The sequence below is a fragment of the Mustela erminea genome, chromosome 9 (genome assembly GCF_009829155.1).
Source record: "Mustela erminea isolate mMusErm1 chromosome 9, mMusErm1.Pri, whole genome shotgun sequence".
Lineage (NCBI taxonomy): Eukaryota > Metazoa > Chordata > Mammalia > Carnivora > Mustelidae > Mustela > Mustela erminea.
In genome coordinates this window covers 55,482,489-55,503,050 of record NC_045622.1, presented here as the reverse complement: position 1 = coordinate 55,503,050, position 20,562 = coordinate 55,482,489, and the positions used below count along the sequence as shown (strand labels likewise).

Below are 20,562 nucleotides of genomic sequence, written 5' to 3'. Positions count from 1 at the left end.
TCTTGGATAGGGTTACATGAGTCTTGAGTATTGCTATGTGGTTACAAAATAAACTTTAGATGAATTGAGAAAATGTTGCCCAGCAGAACAAGAGCATGAGAGTTGATGAAAATGATAATGGCATTACTGAATGCCTGCTATTTGCCAGGCACGGCACTGTACCAGCTATTTTATACTGTATATATATTTTATACTGTACCAGGTATTTTATATACATACTCTCATTTTAAAAATCTTATATTATGGAAATTTTTAAACATGTAAAAGTAGAATAACACAATGAACCCCAATGTACACATTGCCTGTTTTCAACAGTTACTGACTCATGGCCAGTCTTGTTTCATCTGTGCTCCTTTATTGTCCCCTAATTACAAAATATTTTGAAATAAATTCCAAGATTTGAGGATACCCTAAATGGTAAGGACACTTTAAAACCAATCACAATACCATTATTACACGTAAAAAATTTAATAGTTCCTTAATATCATCAAGTGTCCATTCAGTATTCACATTTCTAATTGTCTCACTGATCATTTTTTTTAGATCAAATCAGAATTACAGTAAGGTAGATATATACTAATTGGAGGGAGAATATATCTCTTAAGTGTCTTTTATCTTTTATAGTTTCTACTTTTGTCTCATTTTTTTTTTCCCTTGTAATTTATTGTTGAAGAGACCTGGTTCTTTGCCCCGTAGAATTTCCCACAATCTGGATTTTCTGATTGATTCCTGAAGGTGTAATTTAATATGTTCCTCTCTTCACTGTATTGTCTATAAATTATTAGTTAGATTCAGAAATTTGATCAAGTTCAGATTTGTTTGTTGTTATTTTGGCTTTTTATTTGTTTGTAAGAATAGGTACTGCCATTAGGAAGCATGTAATTATGGTTGTCTCTTTTCTGCAGCGTTGGTAGCCATTAATGATCATTACATAGATTCATTGATTCATTTGCACCATCTCATTTAATCTTTACAATACCTCTTTAAGACAAATACTATTTTGTAGGTGAGAAAATGGAAGTTCAGAAAGGTAAAGTGGCTTCCCCAGGATCACACAGCTAGTGAGTCACAGAGCTCAGATTCTGTCTCCTGTGTATTTGACTTCAAGGCCTGTGTCATAGACTTTAGGCCTGAAAGTACAATTCAGGTAGCAATACCTAGTAGAGACAATGCAGTCTTTAAATAAGCTGTGGGATGCCCACTTTTTAATGCCTGAATATTTTGAAATTAGATTTGTTTAAGTAGTGGGAAAGCATTTTGTGAGGAAGTTATATGACTTATATTCAGGTAGTTCAGCGATTTTAAAATTTTACCTAATATGTAAATTTAAGTAGTGTCTTCTCTTAATATGTAAACTTGTGTATATAGTATGTGCTTTAGTTGTCATATACATACCAGATAGAACCTTCCTGCCCTTTTTGATCTCTTAAAGATTAAGAGATCTCGAAATCTCTTGAACCTCCTAATCCATAGCTGTGGAAATCCAAAGCACATGTTTCTTTGTTATATTACCTTAACCCTAGTTATGAAACTTGACATCTCAAGTCCCATAGAACACCCCCACTTAACAAAACATTTTGTGAACATACACTTTACTGAGATCGATAGAGGAGACAAGGAAGGAGAAGTTACCACTGTTAAAAATCCACCACTGAAGTTTCAGTGACCCTTCAATTTATCCCAGTCCCTTTTTATCCTGCTTGTTCTCTCTCCTCTCCTCCCTTCTCTCTCCCTTTCAAGGGCAAAATAACAAATTCTTCTTTATCATGGAGAACAGACCTTAGTACTGGCTGCTACCTAGGCGCTTGGGATTTTTGCCTTTAATATTGTCAGTGTATTTTTTCCAACAAGTTCTTTCTAAAAGGAATTATAGTATCAGCTGTTCATATAATACTGATTTTTCTACCTAACTATATAATAAAGAAAGATTGTTTTTTAGAGGAGAAACAATAATAGCAATTGGTTGGATCAGATACTCTAAGCCTCAAGGTTCAGCTGGTGATGGTTATTTAATTGTCAGTTTCTATCAGCTAATTGAAAGTTGGGGCCTTTTACTGTGCTTAAATAGCATAGCCTTGCTCTACTGTAAACAGGGTACATGCTTTGAAGTTAGTTCTGCTTGGATTTGCCTTCCAGCCTCATCTACTAATGAGACAGGGGATCTTGGACAATTTTTTTTTTATTTTTCAAGGCTACTTCGTAGAATTGTTAAGAAATTTTTTTACAAGATAATGTCAATAAAACTCTGGTCACCATGCCACAGGAAATGATTACTCCCTTCTATGGGTTAGTATTGGTGTAAGAATGGAAAACTAGCTCTTGGAATATAGTCATACCTTCCATGGCCATGACTTTCCACAGCCCTGGTCTATTTTCACACACTTTAAAATGCACATTGTTTACATCCTCCTTCTCCCCAAAGCATTAAGTTTTAACTGACATTTGATTATAAAAGCCTATAAGAACCTGTATCTCTGAGATAATTTGTGTATAAAAGAAAGATGTATGATAGCACTTAAAAACAAACAAACAAACCACCTAGGTGTGAAGGAATTACAAGTCCAGAAGGCTCAAAATCTATAGTGGAAGGAATCATAGAAGAAGAGGAAGAAGACGAAGAAGGAAGTGAGTCCGTAAACAAGAGGAAAAAGGAAGATGACATGGAGGTGAGTAAAAGCTGGCATTCTTGGAAGTTTGGGGCAGTGTAGGTTTAGAGTGTGTGGGGGTGGGAAAGGGGGGGTGACATATTCTTTTTGTTCACCCCTAGATATTTTAGGTGGTGAAGAAGTTATCATAATAGCTATTTAGGTTAACAGTAAGATATAAGGCACTTGTAGATAACTTTAACAAATTGGAACATAAAATTTATATACCCGACACTCAAAAAGACTGCTCTCTCATCAGATTCTTTCTCACCTTAATATTTCTGTTCCTATGGTTTATCTCTTGAGAAAATCTGATTTCCCACTAGTCTATGCTAAGTCCATCAGATCTTACTCATCTTTCAAAGTCTATTTCTTTGGGGAAGTTTTCTGACCTCATTTTCTATCAGTCCTTCTCCAGTATACCACTGAAGATCTGTATGACATAACTTAGCACTTTTTATTTAAACAAATAAATTTAAGTAAGTTTAAATAAATAAGTTTAAGTAATCTGTATACCTGATGTGGGGCTCAAACTCATGATCCTGAGATCAGGAGTTGGGTGCTCTACCAACTGAGCCAGCCAGGGTCCCTGACATAACTTAGCACTTTCTGTTTTAAAGTTGTGGCTAAGGGTGCCTGGGTGGCTTAGTGGGTTAGGCTACTGCCTTCAGCTCGGGTCATGATCTTGGGGTCCTGGGATCGAGCCCCGCATCGGGTTCTCTGATCAGCGGGGGTCATGATCTTGGGGTCCTGGGATCGAGCCCCGCATCGGGTTCTCTGATCAGCGGGGAGTCTGCTCCCCCCCTCTCTCTCTGCTTGCCTCTCTGCCTACTTGTGATCTCTGCCTGTCAAATAAATTAAAAATTTAATCTTTTTTTTTTAAATAAATAAAGTTGTGGCTAAGTCATAGAATTATTTTTCATAAACCCCATTCAGAGATACTATGGTTTCCTGTAGTCATCCCTAGAATGCAGATTCAGTGTCCTCTAATTGTGCAAGTGTTGTCTCCCAACAAAATAACCTCTGTATTTTGAGCACAGGAACTAATGTTCTATATGAATTCCCCTCAGCATTTAGCTTGGGTGTGTGTGTGTAGCAAGTGTTGTGTGACTTCTTGTTGAACACTTGATTTGAGGATAGTAGTGGAAAAGGATTTTTTTTTCTTGAAATGGTTAGTGAGCCTGAGGAGCAGACTTTTGGGGATGGATTATAAATACCTTACTAATGGCAAGTAATGGATTCAGTGTATACCCCAGAGTCCCTTATGTTTGGAGATGCTACTATTAGCAAGGAGGAGAGGACAATTGAGTCCTGAACAATATGGGGGGTAGGGTCACTGATCCCCCAACACCATCAAAAATCCAACTATAACTTTTGGGGTGCCTGGGTGGCTCAGATAGGTAAACATCTGACTCTTGATTTCACCTCAGGTCACAATCTTAGGGTCATGAAATTGAGCCACTGGTGGGGCCTCACACTGGTCATGAGTCTGCCTAAAATGGTTTCTATCCTTCCCCTTCTGCCCCTCTCTGCACACCCCCACCCCACACATGTGCTCTCTCTCTGTCAAGAAAAAAAACCAAACAACTATAACTTTTGGCTCCCTAAAAACATAATCACTAATAGCCTACTGTTGACCAGAAGCCTTGCCAATAATATAAATAGTGATAAATATATAATTTGTTTATTTATATTTATTAAATACTGTACTCTTATAATAAAGTAGCTAGACAAAAAGAAATGTTCTTGAGAAAATCATGAAGAGGAGAAAATAAATTTGTAGTACTGTACTATTTTCAAATCCACATACAAGTGGACCTGCACAGTCCAAACCTATATTGTTTAAGCATCAACTGTACATTTTTTAAAAACAGATTTTTTCATTTAACGATGATCTTTTGTCATCCTTAAGATCAATAAATAAGGGGCGCCTGGGTGGCTCAGTGGGTTAAGCCGCTGCCTTCGGCTCAGGTCATGATCCCAGAGTCCTGGGATCGAGTCCCGCATCGGGCTCTCTGCTCAGCAGGGAGCCTGCTTCCCTCTCTCTGCCTGCCTCTCTGCCTACTTGTGATTTCTCTCTCTGTCAAATAAATAAATAAAATCTTTAAAAAAAAATCAATAAATAATTGTTCGTACCTCTTTGGAATTTACAAAAATATAAACAGTGCATGATTAATTTGCCCTTCCTACACTCGGTGAGGTGAGATCTCTCCCATGATAACAGTGTAGAAACTGAGACACAGAGATACAGAGAAGAGACGTTTCCAAAGTAATCAAGTAATTAATATTTAGTAGACCTGAGACTCTGATACAAACTGCTAATTACTTTTTGCCTTTTATGTGCTGGGAGCTATACTAAGTAAATCACATTTATCATCCCTAGTTCTCATTTTAACTGTATTGTAGATATTATCACTGTTTTACAACTGAGGTACAGATTCTTGCCTATGAACACCTTATAAATGTTGGTGCTAAAACACATCCAGATCCTTTGGTTTTTAATTCCAGCTCATTTTTCCTTTGTAATTATTTTATACGCCCAGTTATATGGAGTTTAGTAAACTCCAGCAGTTTTGTTAGAAGGTCAGACTGAAACACATGAGGCAATAAGGCGTACAGCTAAAACAGTCTGCCCTTGAGGAAGGACATAAACCCCAAACAACACAAACTACTTCTTATAACTAGTAGATAAACAGATCCTGGAGATCTAATGCACAGCATAATAATTATAGGCAACAATACCGTATTATGAACTTCCATGTTGCTAAGAGACTAGGTCTTAATTATTCTAGTACAAAAGAATTTATAATTCTGTGGTATGATAGAGGTGTTAGCAATCACTATGGTGTTGCATATCGCAGTATATAAATGTGTCAAGTCAACACATTGTACACCTTAAACCAACACAGTGTTATATAGTGATTATATCTCAGACTGAGACTCTGATACAAACTGCTAATTACTTTTTGCCTTTTATGTGCTGGGAGCTATACTAAGCTATATGTCAAAAATTCAACTATAACTTTTGGGGTGGCTCAGATAGGTAAACATCTGACTCTTGATTTCACCTCAGGTCACAATCTTAGGGTCATGAAATTGAGCCACTGGTGGGGCCTCACACTGGTCATGAGTCTGCCTAAAATGGTTTCTATCCTTCTCCTTCTGCCCCTCTATGCACACCCCCAGAACAGAGTTCTGTTGCATCCATTTTGCTGTGTAAAAAAAGACAAGATAAAAAAAAAAAAAAAGACAAGATACACATTGGCAGTGAGGGGTGATGTCTAATACAATATGATTAAAATACAGAAAAGAAGAGGGAAACTTTAACCTTTGGTCCTTAAGGGAATAAACTTCAGTTGTCCAGGAGGTTATTCCTTTATGCATAAATATCCTTTTTTAAAACTGCTTTATTGAAAGGTAACTCATCCAAAGTATACAATTCACTGGTTGTTAGTAGATTCACAGACTTGTGTAACCATCACAACAATCTTATTTTAGAACATATACATCAGGGGCTCCTGGGTGGCTCAGTTGGTTAAGTAGCTGCTTTCAGCTCAGGTCATCATCCCAGGGTCCTGGGATTGAGCCCTGCATCGAGCTTCCTGCTTGGTGGAGAGCCTGCTTCTCCCTCTTGCTCTGCCTGCTCCTCTTCCTACTTGTGCCTTCTATCTCTCTGTCAAATAAATAAAACTTAAAAAAAAAAAAAAGGACATTTACATCACTTTTTTAAAAAAAAATGCTGTACCTGTTTGCAGTCACTCCCATTTCTCCCCAACGTCAGCCTTAGGCATCCACTAATCTTTCCGTCTCTGTAGAATTGCCTAATCTGGACATTTAATATAAATGAATATACAGTCCTGTGGCTGGTTTCTTTTACCTTACCATAATGTTTTCAAGGTTCATCCTTATTATACCATGTATCAGTGCTTTATTCCTATTTGTGGCTGAGTAATATTCCTTTGTATGGATAGACCACTTTTTTTATCCATTCATCAGTCATTGGACATTTGGATTGTTTTCACTTCTTGTCTGTTATGAATATTGCTTGTCCAAACATTTGTGTACAAGTTTCTGTGTGGGCATAGGCTTTTATTTTTCTTGGGTATGCACCAACCAGTGGGTTGCTGGATGCTATTTCTGTGTTTAATCATTTGAGAAATAGCCAGACTATTTTCCAAAGTGCCTGTAACATTTTATATTCCCACTACCAGTGTCTTGAGTGTTCCATTTTTCTGCAACTTTGTTAGCATTTGTAATATTGTCTCTCTTTTTGATTATATCCTAATGATTTGATTTGATTATATCCTAATGGGTATGAAGTGGTGTCTCATTGTGGTTTTGATTTACATTTTCCTGATGACTGTTAATGTTGAACATCTTTTCATGGGCTTCTTGCCCATTTCTTCTCTGGAGAAATATATATTCAGATCCTGTGCCCATTTTGCAAGAGGGTGTTTTGTCTTTTTATTTCTGAATTATAAGAATTCTTGTATATTCTAGATACAAGTCCCTCATTGCACATATTTTCTAGTTTTAGCTCTTATATTTAGGTTTCTAGTTTTAGTTTCTAGTTTTAGCTCTTATATTTAGGTCAATGATCCATTTTGAGTTAATTTTTGTGTATAGTACGAGGGTAGGAGATGTAACTTCATTCTTTTGCATGTGGATGTCCAGCTGTCCCAAGACCATTTGTTGCTAAAACCCCACTTTCCCATTTAATTATCTTGTATTCCTTTTTGGAAATCAAATGACCATAAATGCCAGAGTTTATCTCTGGACTTTCAATTCTGTTGTGCCAAAATATGTCTTATCATTATGCAAGTGCCACTGTCTACATTATTGTTGCTTCATAGCAAGTTTTGAAATCAGGAAGTGTAAGTCCTCCAGCTTTGCTCTTCTTTTTCAAGATTATAGAAATCCTGTATTCTTAAGATTTTGATTTTGGCAGGCAGCTGGGTGGCTCAGTCGTTAAACATCTGCCTTCGGCTCAGGTCATGATACCAAGGTCCTGGGATTGGGCCCCACATCAGGCTCCCTGCTCAGCTGGAAGCCTGTTTCTCCCTCTCCTACTCCTCCGCTTCTATTCCTCTCTCAATGTCTCTCTCTCTGTCAAATAAATAAAATCTTAAAAAAAAAAAAAAAGATTTTTATTTTGGTTTTTACTTTTATGTGCCAGACCATGTTCCTATTGTTTTACATATGTGAATATCTTTAGTTCATCCTTACAATAATCCTTTGAGATTTTATGTTGTGCTCCTTATAACTAAGAAAACAGGCTTGAAGAAGTTAGGTAACTTTCCCAAGGGATCCACAGTTAATTAGCTGACGATGGAGCTGGGATTTGCATTAAATCAAGTCTGACTAACACAAAAACCTGTCTTTTTATTTTTTATCTTATTTCATTTTCCTATTAACATAGAATGTATGATTTGTTTCAGGGGTACAGGTCTGTGAATCATCAGTCTTACACAATTCACAGCACTCACCATAGCACAGACCCTCCCCAGTGTCCATTACCCAGCCACCCCATCCCTCCCACCCCCTCCACTCCAGCAACCCTCAGTTTGTTTCCTGAGACCAAGGGTTTCTTAAGGTTTGTCTCCCTCTCTGGACGAAACCTATCTTTTTAAATGTTTTTCAAGTGAGGTGTTAGGGAATAGTGCAAAGCCTGTGGTTGATGCCCTTGTGTGGAGAACCATATCCTACCCACATGAACATCTCAGGATGATTGGTAGCTAGCTTTCTGCTTCTCCTGTCCAACAGTTAGATCTCATTACCTTGATCTGTTGTTGTTGTTTAGTTTTCTTTTTTCAAGTTTTTATCTAAATTTCAGTTAACATACAGTGTAATACTAGTTCCAGGGGTAGAATTTAGTGATTTGTCACTTATAAACAATACCCCATGCTCATCACAGGTGTCCTCCTTAATATCTTTCATCCATTTGACCCATCCCTCCAGCAACCCTGTTTGTTCTCTATAGTTAAGAGTATTTTATGGTTTGCCTCTCTTTCTTTCCCCCATATTCATCTGTTTTGTTTCTTACATTGTTCTGTTTTATTACCATTTGTCATAGGAAGGGATCTAAACTAAATTAACTTTATGACCCAGCTCTCCAGAGAAAGGATATAGTATTATCACCCTAAATACAGGAGCAACTCTAATTCTATCCAGGCTTTTTTTTCTTCGTTTTTACATTTTTTAAGACTTGAACTCCTCTTTTAAAATTTCTTTTTGTAATATTATTATCCTTGGAAGTTCCCTTACCTTAAATTAGTCATTTGCTTATGAAGTACAGTGTACATTTAGGAGGGTCTTCCTGTCTCTGATAGTGGAATCTACTAGAAGTGGCTTGTTAATTGTGTTGCACATGCATTGTTTATTGAGACTGGGAAGATGCAAGTTTCCTGAATATCCATCCAGTGATCTTTTTCTTTCTTTTTCTTTCTTTTTTTTTATTTTGGTAAAAAACACATAACAAATTTTACCACCTTACTCATTTTTAAGTGTACAGTTAAGTATCGTTTGTATTGTGGTAAAACATCTCTAGAGCTTTTTCATTTCAATCTAAAACTCTGTACTCATTAAACAATTTCCCTTTCCTCCCATTCCTGCCATTTTACTTTTATGAATTCCACTACATTAGATACCTCATAGAAGTAGAACCAGTGTTTGTCTTTTTGTGACTGGTTTATTTTAGTTAACACAATGTCTCAAGTTTCCTCTCTGTTGTAGCATGTGACAGGATTTCCTTGTTTAAGGCTAAATAATATGTATATAGCACATTTTGTTTATCCATTCATCCATCGATAGATACTGCTTACTTCTCTTGACTGTTGTGAATAATGATGCTCATGAACATGGGTCTGCAAATATCTCCTTCTCAAGACCCTGCTTTCACTTCTGGCTGTATACCCAGAAGTAAGATTGCTGGATCATATGATAGTTTTACTTTTAATTTTTGAATAACTGCCATGCTGTCTTCATAGTGATTATATCATTGTGTAATCCCACCTACAGCGCCCCAAGTGTTCAAATTTCTCCACATCTTTGCCAATGCTTGTTATTTTGTCTTTTTTGAAAATAGTCATCCTAATGGGTATAAAGTGATATCTCATTGTGGTTTTGATTTGCATTTCCCTAATAGTGTTGTTGAGTTTCTTTTCATGTACTCATTGGCCATTTGTATATCCTCTTTGGAGAAATGTCTCCTCATGTCCATTGCCCATTTTTTAATCAGGTCGTTTCATTTTTTTGTTACTGAATAGTAGGAATTCTTTATATATTCTGAATATTAACCCCTTATCATAGATATGATTTGCAGATATTTTCTCCCATTCTGTACAACGTCTTGTCACTCTGTTGATTGTGTTCTTTGAGGCACAGAAGTTTTTATGTTTAGTGTAGTCCATTTATCTATTTTTGCTTTTGTTGCCTTTTCTTTTGGTGTCATAGCCAAAAAAATCATTGTCAAATTCAATGTCATGAAAAGCTATATGATGGTTTCCTCTGTTTTCTTCTAGAAGTTTTACAGTTTTGGGTCTTAATATAATTAGGTCTTTAACCCATTTGAGTTAAACTTGTGTATTGTCCAGCTTCATTCTTTGCATGTGGATATCCAGTTTTTCCAACACCATTTGCTGAAAAGACTGTTCTTTCTCCATTGAGTCAGCTTGGACCCTTGTTTATTTCTGGGTTCTCTTGTGTATTCCATTGGTCTCTGTCTTTATAACAGTACCATACTGTTTTGATTACTGTAGCTTTATAATATGTTTTGAAATTAGAAGCATGTGTCTTCCAATTTTATTCTTTTAAAAAAATTGTTTTGCTATTTGGTGTCCCTTGAGATTCTATATGATTTTTTTATGAATTTTTCTATTTTGTAAGAATGTCATTTGGATTTTGATAAGGATTGTTATGATAAGGATCTGTAGATCACTTGGGCTAGTATGGACATCCATCCAGTGCTCTCTAACACAATATGTTGCTATCTCATATTCACTTCCAGATTTTCATATTGTGGCTACTGCAGGATCCCAATTATTTATTTCAGTTATAATATTTAAAATTTTCAATGATGCAGAAAACTATAGAGAATCATTTATTTGTTCATCTTGTATTTGATGAGTACATACTCTGTGCCTGTCTAGTATATATAGGGATTTAACAAATACATTTTGTAATATTTGTGCCAGATTTCCTTTTTCAGATTACTATTGCAGGAACATACCATTATCAGAACATAAGAAAAAATGCTCTGCCAACAAATCAACGTATTTTCAGTTTTCCCTTCCAGTTCTTTCCCTATGTGTACCACATTTATCCAGTAGTAATCCTCGCGTGGATGGCATGTTATACTCTTCTTCTTTCTTTTAATATTATTCTTTCTTTTAATATTATATCATAAGTATGTATAATTTTTTTATACTGTACTGTGCTTTTTGTAATTATCCTTTTGATGGATATATTCTTTTTGTCAAATGGATATAAGAGAAACTAAGTCTCTTACGATTTACTGGCTTTGTGATCTTAAGAAAGTTCAAAGTTCACTGAAATTAATAGAAGTAAAAAGTAAACTTCTAGTTATCTAACATGGAAATTACAACAATAACCTGTATCACAAAGCTGTTTCAATGATTAAGTGAATATGAAAATGTCTGGGACCTAGTAGCACCTTAGTAAGTGCTAGTTTCCTTCCCTTTCCTTTTCCTAGGGACCTAGTTTTTGTCCTATTCCTCCAAGGGTTGCCCTCAGAGACTCAGAACTTGCTCTTTTCCTCCAGACCAAGAAAGACCATCCATATACTTGGAGGATTGAACTGGCAAAAACAGAAAAATACTGGGATGGCTGGTTCCGAGGCTTATCCAATCTCTTCCTTAGTTGTCCTATTCCTAAATTGCTGCTCTTGGCTGGTAAGTGTGCATGTGTGTGTATTAGCTCCGGCTGCCATAACAAAATATTATAAATTGGGTGCTTAAACAACAAATTCATTTTCTCACAGTTCTGGAGGCTGGACGTCTGAGAGCAGGGTATCGGCACAGTCAAGTTCTGGTGGGAGCTTTCTTACTGGCTTGCAGACAACTGCCCTCTCACTGTGTCCTTACGTGGCAGCAGAGAGAGTGAAAGCAAACTCTCTCGTGTTTATTCTTAAAAGGACACTAATCCTGTCATATGAAGACCCTACACATATGACCCCATTTAATCTTAATTATTTCCATATCTGCAAATGTGGTCACACTGTGGAATAGGCCTTCAACATATGAATGACGGGAAGGATACAGTTCAGTCCATAGCAGTGTAGGTATATCATCTTCTGAGTAGGTCCTTGTTAAAACTACTCACCACATGGGGCGCCTGGGTGGCTCAGTCAGTTAAGCATCTGCCCTTAGCTCCAATCATGATATCGGGGAGTCCTGGGATTAAACACCATGGGGAGTCTGCTTCTTCCTCTGCCTCTGCCCGTCCTCCTCCCCTATGGTCACTTGCTCACTCTTTCTCAAATAAATAAATAAAATCTGAAAAACAAAAAACAAAAAACAAAACTACTCATACATGGGTAGTAGCTTCCAAATAAAGTACCATGCTCACTCATTTGTATTCCTCTCCTCTCCACACCAAATCCCTAAACTTAACTAAGCAAAAGCATCCATCTGGAGTAACTTAATTCTGGCCTGCCATCAATCCCTGGTTAAGTTCAAGTTCTCCAGAGTGGTGTAAAGATATTCCGAGTATAATGGAAATTTTAAAAAGTAAAACCCTATTTTCAGAAATCAGTTTAAGTGACCAAAAAGATTGCAGGGGACTCTCATTCTGGAAAGTTTCATGTGGTGACTATATACCCTCAAGGAGTTAGGATTGGGATTAATGTGAATTGAGAGTGTCATCATGTTTACAACTTTGTAACAATTGTTACTTCATACTTGAACAGCAAAACCTGTTTCCTACAACCTTTTTTAGTAAACTACTTCTGGATTCTCCTGTTTTGTTCTAGGTGTTGATAGATTGGATAAGGATCTGACTATTGGCCAAATGCAAGGTAAGTAATCAAGAAATTATGTCCAGGGATGCCTGGGTGGCTCAGTCAATTAAGCGTCCCACTTGTGATTTCAGTTCAGCTCGTGATCTCAGGGTCGTGAGGTTGAGCTCCATGTTGGGCTCCATGCTTAGTGGGGAATCTGCTTGGGCTCTCTGTCTCTCACTCTGCTCTTCCTCCCACTCATGCTTATGTGTGCACATGCACACTCTCTCTGTCTCTCTAGTAAGTAAATAAATATTAAAAAAAAAAAGAAAGAAAGAAAAGAAATTACGTTCCTAGGTCCTTCTCTGAGGACAGAGTCATGTGGAAATTAATGTTCTGAGATGGTGAAGTGCAATGGAAAGAGCATGAGCTTTAGAGTTAACCCCATACTTGATGACATCAATATCCAGTCCTGACCCAAATATTTCCATTTTCTGAGCTTCAGTTTTTTTCCTCCATCTAAAAATGAGACTTAACTCCCATCTACATCTCAGGGTTGTAAGGACTAAAATGAGGCTCTGTCTTGGCAGAGTTCATTATAAACCATAAAGTACCCTATAAATATAAATTATTGTGTAGGAGATATTCTGAATACTGATCAGTATTTTTATCATTGTTGGAATTCTTAGGAAAGAGAAATGTCCAGGATGATTGGAATGCAAAAAGATGTAAACTATGTTTAGAAGACAGCATGGTGAGGTGGCAAAAGCAAAGACTCTGAGGTTGGGAGTAGTACTTCTTTCTTACTTATTTTATGACCCCAGGCAAGTTATTTGACCTGCCTTAGCTTTAGTTTTCTCAGTCTATAAAAGGAGAAAGTTGATGGCAACTTCACAGGGATTATGAATTATAATGAGTAGAAAAGTAACATATTGTGCACAGATCCAGGTGTGTTGTCCGGATGGAAGTGGAGGCTGTGGGACCAGTTTTGTGGAGGCTCTTGCTTTGGTATGGATGAAAGGTGTGGTAAAGGTGAAATCAATAGGCATTGGTATCTTTTAGGTTATGGGAAGAAGAAGTGCTAACTCCCAAGTCAAGGTTTCAGGCTTAAACAGATTCTGTTCTTGACCCCCCTTTTTTTCCCCTGCTTACTCTCTCTGGGCAATCTCATGGCTTTTATTTATACCCTTATAATTCCCAAAGCTAAATGTCCAACTCATACCTCTCTCCTGAGCCCCAGACCTGGCCCATATGTAAAACCTACTGGACATATCTACTTGGGTGTTTATGGTCTCAAACTGTTCTTTGAGCTGTCCTCAGGCTCCCCACAGAAAAGGGGGGGCTATATTTCTAAACAACAGTTGTTCAAAGGCTCCTGAATGATTTATTACATTCTGGACCCAGGCACTCCTACCCTATTCCTCCAACTACATAGTATCTGAAGCCTAGAGGAAGATTATGAACTGGGGCAGTATGAGTTTTATGGCACTTATGTTGGTAATTCTGAGTTTAGACATCTTTCCTTACATTCAGTTCAAGCAAACCTTTCCTAAGCAGTTTTTCTATATAAGATCTATGCTTGATGCTAGACAGGCAGAATAGATATGGCCCCTGAGACTATCTGAAAGCAGTTGAGCTGGACTGGAATAGCATTTGAAACCATTGTTGGTCACCAGCCTTGGAATCAAACAGTCCTGGCTTTGAGTCACAGTTACTAGAATTGTGGCCTGAGTGAACTTCTTTAATCCTGAGTTTCTTCATCTGTAAAAGAGAAATAATGCTGTATCTGAATACATTTGCATGGTGTTTAAATGCGAAAATACATGTGAAGTAAGAGTCTGACAAATGATGGCTTCATTATATCCAGGAAGTACTCATGATTCCTCATGAGATGCCCTGCCATTTCCCCAGTAAGGTTTATGCCAAGACTACCTTTTCTTCCAGAGCATCCCATGAATATAGAAAGTAAATGGCTGGAATGAGGGACATCCCATAAGACAAAGGGAAATGGCCAAATTGTCATCGATTCCAAACCACAGTCTTTCCAGCACTGTTTAAACCTGCTGAATTAGTTAATGGATTCCTAGAAACCTAGCACTCATTCATGATGCAACTTGGGTAAATAATTTAGGCTGTCTGAACCTAATGTTCTGTAAGATGAGAGGGAAGGGTTTGGAAATATGCCCACTTCATAGAATAATTGTGAGGATTACCCATAATCGTTATTTTATGTGTACAAGGCACGTTATTAGTGTTAGTGTGTGTGCATTCTCTCTGATTCTTTATATCCACTCTTCCAAAGAGAAACAAAAAATTCATCCCTAGACATCAAGCCCAGGGTGGTTGGAATTGTAAGTGTTATCAGGTCATTCACTCAATTATCCATTTAAGTCTTAACTAACACTTGGGGCGCCTGGGTGGCTCAGTGGGTTAAAGCCTCTGCCTTCGGCTCAGGTCGTGGTCCCAGGGTCCTGGGATCGAGCCCCACATCCGGCTCTCTGCTCCGCAGGGAGCCTGCTTCCTCCTCTCTCTCTGCCTGCCTGCCTCTCTGCCTACCTGTGATCTCTGTCTGTCAAATAAATAAATAAAATCTTTAAAAAAAAAAAAAAAAAAAAGACTTACTAACACTTACTCAGTGTCTAGTCCTGTGCTGGTCCCTGTTGATATTAGGCTCTGTTCTTACAGAAGTGTTGTCATGCTCCTGGGAAGGCAAGCACTAGTGGCATAAAATACAAGCTTACAAAACAAGCAGGGCACAAGCTGCTCTGTGTTTCAATCCAAATATATTAGTCGTAGTACATTAAGAGATAAAAGAGAGGGCACCTATGTGGTTCAGTTGGTTAAGCCACTGCCTTTGGCTCAGGTCATGATCCTGGAGTCCTGGGATCAAGTCCCGCATCGGGCTCCCAACTCTGCGGAGAGTCTACTTCTCCCTCTGATCTTCTTTCCTCTCATGCTCTCTCTCACTCTCTTGCTCAAATAAATAAAACCTTTTAAAAAAGAGAGAGAGGGATCAGAGAAGGGACTAGTATGGAATAGGCCGGAGCCCCCGGGGCACACTACTGCAAGAGTAAGGGCATGAGCTGGGCCTCACTGAATAGAATAGTCGTAGTTCCTCTACTAATTAAATAAGCAGGGGGATGCCTGGGTGGTTCAGTGGTTTAAACCGCTGCTTTCAGCTCAGGTCATGATCCCAGGGTCCTGGGATCCAGTCCTACATTGGGCTCCTTGCTTGGCAGGGAGCCTGCTTCTCTCTCTGCCTCTACCTGCCACTCTGCCTGCTTGTGTGCTAGCTCACTCTCTCTCTCTCTGAGACAAATAAATAAACGCTTTAAAAAAATAAACAAGCAGCCTTGGGCAAATTACTTCACTAACCATGATATTAATCTCATCATCTCAGAAAAGAAATTCAGTATTTATCCTGTTCAATTTTATGGGGTAGATTTGAGAATCAACTTAAAAAATGGATAGAAGAGTATTTTGAGAAAATCTTAAAGCACTGTGTAACTGGGTTAGGAATCCTGGAACGTGATGACCCAAAGGACTTCCAGAGCATTCTGCCTTGTTTTGTAAATGGAGCCTTTCAGGCTTCTGAGAGTCTGCTCTCTACTTAGGGGAAGCTGTGGGTCCCATTTCCTTTAGTCTGCTGCTTAGAGATCTTGCTTTATCTGTCATCTCTTTTTACTCTCAATAGCTATCACATTCATGGTGAGCCACAGTGTTCTACAAGGCAGTGGGAGAAAGTGGTTAGTACTGTCTGGCATTTGGTTGAGCACTTAAATGGTAACTTACTATTGTAATAATAAATTTCAAAATCCTTAACGTAGCTTACAAAACCCTTGATGGCCCCTGCTTTCCTCTCCAGCGTCATTGTTAACTCTCAAGAGTTCTGTGCCAGACTTTTTATTTCCAGGAACAAAAATCATTTCATCCTCCTTTCCTTTGTGTAGACTATTTTTTTTTTCTGTGTGGGAAGCTTTCCTGTGTCTTTATTTGATTGCAAAGCCTTCTTTCCTATGTTATTCCAGTTCCGTGTGCTCAGTTTTATCATAAGAACTACGTGCTTCATTAAAATGTTGTCTTTTGGGATGTCTGGATGGCTCGGTTGTTAAGTGTCTGCCTTCAGCTCAGGTCAAGATCCCAGGGTCCTGGGATCGAGCCCTGCATCAGGCTCCCTGCCTGGTGGGAAGACTGTTTCTCCCTCTCCCACTCCCCCACTTGTGTTCCCTCTCTTGCTATGTCTCTCTGTCAAATAAATAAATAAAATCTTTTAAAAAATAAATAATAAAATTTTAAAAATAAAATAAAAAAATAAATAATAAAAAGTCTTTAAAAATAACAAAGATTTTAAAAATAAAAATAATAAATAAATAAAATGTTGTCTTTTGTGTTCCCCTTGTAGACTATAAATCCCCTGAAAACGGGAACCTTCCTGTGGCTGGCTCAAAGTAAATGCATGCTAAATAGTTGCCAAAGTTAAAAATGAAGGGAAAGTCATTTGCACAAGGTTGTAACTGGAAATATTACCATCTACCTCAAACCTTGGTAACAGGGTTCAGACTATTAAGGACGGGAGTAGATAGGAAGGTACTGGACTCCTGAAGTGGCCTCTGAGACCACAGAGGTGGTAAGGAGAGGGCCATTTTAGTCCCTGAGGTCACCTAGATTTGTTTCCTTTCCAGGAAAGTTCCAGATGCAGGTCCTACCCCAGTGTGGCCATGCTGTCCATGAGGATGCCCCAGACAAGGTGAGTCTGGTGCTCTGTGACTATAAAGGGACAGCTGTGAGAGTCACCTTTTGTCTCACAGAAAATAGTACAAGCCTCTGAGTCAGGCTGAGTTGCCTGTAGCAGCTACTGTGGCGCCTATTCAGATATAACTCCACCATCTCCCCAGACCTCTTCCTGGCAGCTGCTATGGTCTTGGGTTTCTTTTTATGGACTGAGGAACCACTGGCTTCCCATAGTTTCACCCCAGGGTGCTCTGGTTAAGATCTGAAGCTCTACCTCTCTCCTTAGCCCAAAAGCCATGTGGAAGAAGGAAAAATTGGGATAGAAACTGCTCCTGAAACTACAGTCACAGTTGGAAGTTAATATGCACTCCTATAGAATAAGATGCTTTGTAAGTGTCAGGGGATAAATAAGCCCTCACAGCATTCCTCTTGACTTCTCTGGAGCTGTATTTGGCAAGGATGGTGGGGGGAGTCTTCTAGCCCTGCCAGGACTCAGGTCTTTCAGCTTCTCAGACCTCTAAGATCCATGAGTCCACTATACAGCCTAACCTTCCAGTAGAAGCCTGCAGGACCTCCAAAGCTGATCCCCATTGCTAACATCATATAGCCTGGAATCTCTCTCCCTTTTCCAGGTAGCCGAAGCTGTTGCCACTTTCCTGATCCGGCACAGGTTTGCAGAGCCCATCGGTGGATTCCAATGGTAAGGAAGTAACAGAGGTTTAAGGAGCCCAGCAGTGCTGACCAACTCCAACAAAAAGATATTTGCAGCATTGTAAATATCTCTTCCTTACCCCTGCCTGGTTTGGGTCACCATGCCTTTCTTCTTCCTCCTCAACACAGAGCCCAGCACACGTGTTTCTATAAACCCATGGTTGGTTGTTTCTGTGTACTTTGGTCCAATGGGTTGTTGCTGAGCTGAGATTAAATTGTGCCTAGTCCCCACTCCACCCCACTTCTTAAAGAAGTCCTCCCACTTCCTGAGGTGCCTCCTTCTCTGAGGAGGCTAGGATGGGACTCAGTCTTCTTCCAGACTCTTAGGGTTCTGTTTGCCTTCTCCTCTGCTGCCGAGGAAGGCTGGGCAGGCCATGGATACTGTGTAGAGATCCAGAACAGGGTTTTCAACCTTAGCACTGTTGACATTTGGGGGCCTGTCCTGTGTATTGTAAGTTGTTTGACAGCGTCCCTAGCCTCTATGCACTAGAAACCAGTAGCACTCCCACATACACACACACAAGTTGTGATAAGAATATCTTTAGATGTTACCAAATGCTTCAAGGGAGACAAAATCACTCACAGTTGAGAAACACTAGTGTGAAGGAAAAATACCTCTCATCCTAGAAAGCTCTCCTGAGTAGGGAGACACAGACTCTTTGTTGAGGAGGAGGAAGAGACAAGATTACCCAAACCACACCGTCCTGGCCCCATTTTAGGGAACTTATGGTCTGTGCCACAGTATGCCTGACCCCAGAGCGCCCATGAGCCTACTGAGTCATAAACCTGCTAGGGGGATAGTTCTCCTGTCTGATTTTGGTGAGAGTCCAGGGGAACTGGTTCCCTACCCTCAGGAATTCGAAGAAGAAATGTTGGAGAAAAGAAATTGCTCCTGCGTTAGAGGACTCTGAATGCCAGGACCTGGGAGGTGAAGGTGGCAGGGCAGAATAGGCATTGGCAATGATGACAGGAGCCTGGTACAGTGAGCCACACAAGTGATTCCCTCATGCCAAACCACCCCTCAAGCAACTAATCATTGATGGATCCCAGAAAACAAAAGGAAAGACTGAAGTTTTTCTTGTTAGTAGTGTTTGAAGCCCCTGGACCATTTGGTCACATCACCAGCTCACAGAGAGCAGAGCCCGTGTCTAGACCTGGATGGGGCTATGGAGAGGTTGGACAGATCTGCAAGGGCCTTGATGGTCATGAGGGTCCTGGGCTTCCTGGAGGAGAAGGGGCGAGGAGGGGAAAGCTAGTAATGGTCACATTTGTTTTCCCGTCTCTTCCCACTCTTCACAGTGTGTTTCCTGGCTGTTAGTAACCTGCTGTCCATCCCTCCCCAACATTGAGCTCTGTTGTAAATACATCGCACCAGAGGCCACTGTGATGCCGCTGTCTCCTCCTCACCATCCTGCCCGACCATGTGACACCGGCTCCCTATCGACGGGCTTCCCCAGATGTACAAACCCTTTTGTGTATTCCTGCCGAAAGCATTGTTATCCAGGGCCTTTGACCAACCTCGACCTCCTTAGTCCAAGGCTCCCCAACTCCCATCCCTTCCCTGTTCAGGGGTAGCCCCTACCTATTCTCCCTGCCTTGCCTAGGGTGAAGCCTCCATCAGAACTGCCACCCTGGGCCCCTATTCCTGGTATTAGGCAGTGCACCTGGGTCCAAATGTCTCTCCAGGCTCAGGGACCTCCATTCCTTGAGATTGTTCTTGGCGTGGTCCTGCCCTACCTCATGGGATGGACCATGCACAGGGTGGTCCTTTTTTTCCCCTTTCAAATAAAATGCCAGTCAGGTACCTTTTTATCCCAGTCTTACTCTTCCAGGCTTGGAAGACCCAGAGAGGCCAGGATGCCATCCTTAGGAATAGGGAGGGGTGGTGGATAGCATCACAAGAAACCAGCCTGAAAATCAGGTCCAGTCAGTCCAAGCACATGGCCTCCCATCTGCGGAGAGCCCACTGTCCCTCTCCCACATGTCTGGGCACCTGCCCTGGGCTGAGGCCAGGCTGCTCCAGGGGCCTCTTGAGCCCTCACCTGCCACAGAGCAACCCAGGTTTAATACAGCCCTTGCACAAAGCCATAGGCTAAAGCCTGTGGAGTTGTTTTTAAGAATCAAATTTAACCATTTCCATAATTGGTCCCTGGAGGTGTGCAGAGTGCCCACTTGCCTCTTCTAGACCCACAGCTTATCTTCACCATTTGTGGTTTCCATGTCACTCTTCAGAGAAACAGTACAGCCCAGCATCCTCAATCTGTGCCCTCTTCCAGCTGCCTCATCACAGCCGTGCGACCTCCCCCTGCTGCCCAGGCACGCCATTTCCAAGGGCAGGAAGGGGCAGTCTCCTGCAGCCTATCTTTTCTGTGACTGTCTTAGGTGATGCGTAGCCCCTCCACCTTTCCACCCAACAACTTCCTATCCCTGTCCTGCTGCACGGTCCAGAGTCTGGGACCTACTTTGTTTCTTTGTTATTTATGACCTTGTTTAAAAAGAATAAATATCTCCCAACCTTTA

At 40.0% G+C, this 20,562-nt stretch overlaps 1 protein-coding gene across 3 annotated transcripts in view; it reads left to right on the top strand.

Moving 5' to 3' along the window:
* Positions 1 to 20,562, top strand: part of PPME1 (protein phosphatase methylesterase 1) — a 60,650-nt gene extending 40,088 nt beyond the window's left edge. For all 3 annotated transcript variants that reach the window (XM_032358942.1, XM_032358943.1, XM_032358945.1), the window contains 6 exons: positions 2,543 to 2,666; positions 11,425 to 11,554; positions 12,634 to 12,678; positions 17,283 to 17,347; positions 17,964 to 18,031; positions 19,342 to 20,562. In XM_032358942.1, the coding sequence (XP_032214833.1) occupies positions 2,543 to 2,666; positions 11,425 to 11,554; positions 12,634 to 12,678; positions 17,283 to 17,347; positions 17,964 to 18,031; positions 19,342 to 19,360 (451 nt within the window). In that variant the 3' untranslated portion in view covers positions 19,361 to 20,562. The remainder of the gene's footprint in view (positions 1 to 2,542; positions 2,667 to 11,424; positions 11,555 to 12,633; positions 12,679 to 17,282; positions 17,348 to 17,963; positions 18,032 to 19,341) is intronic.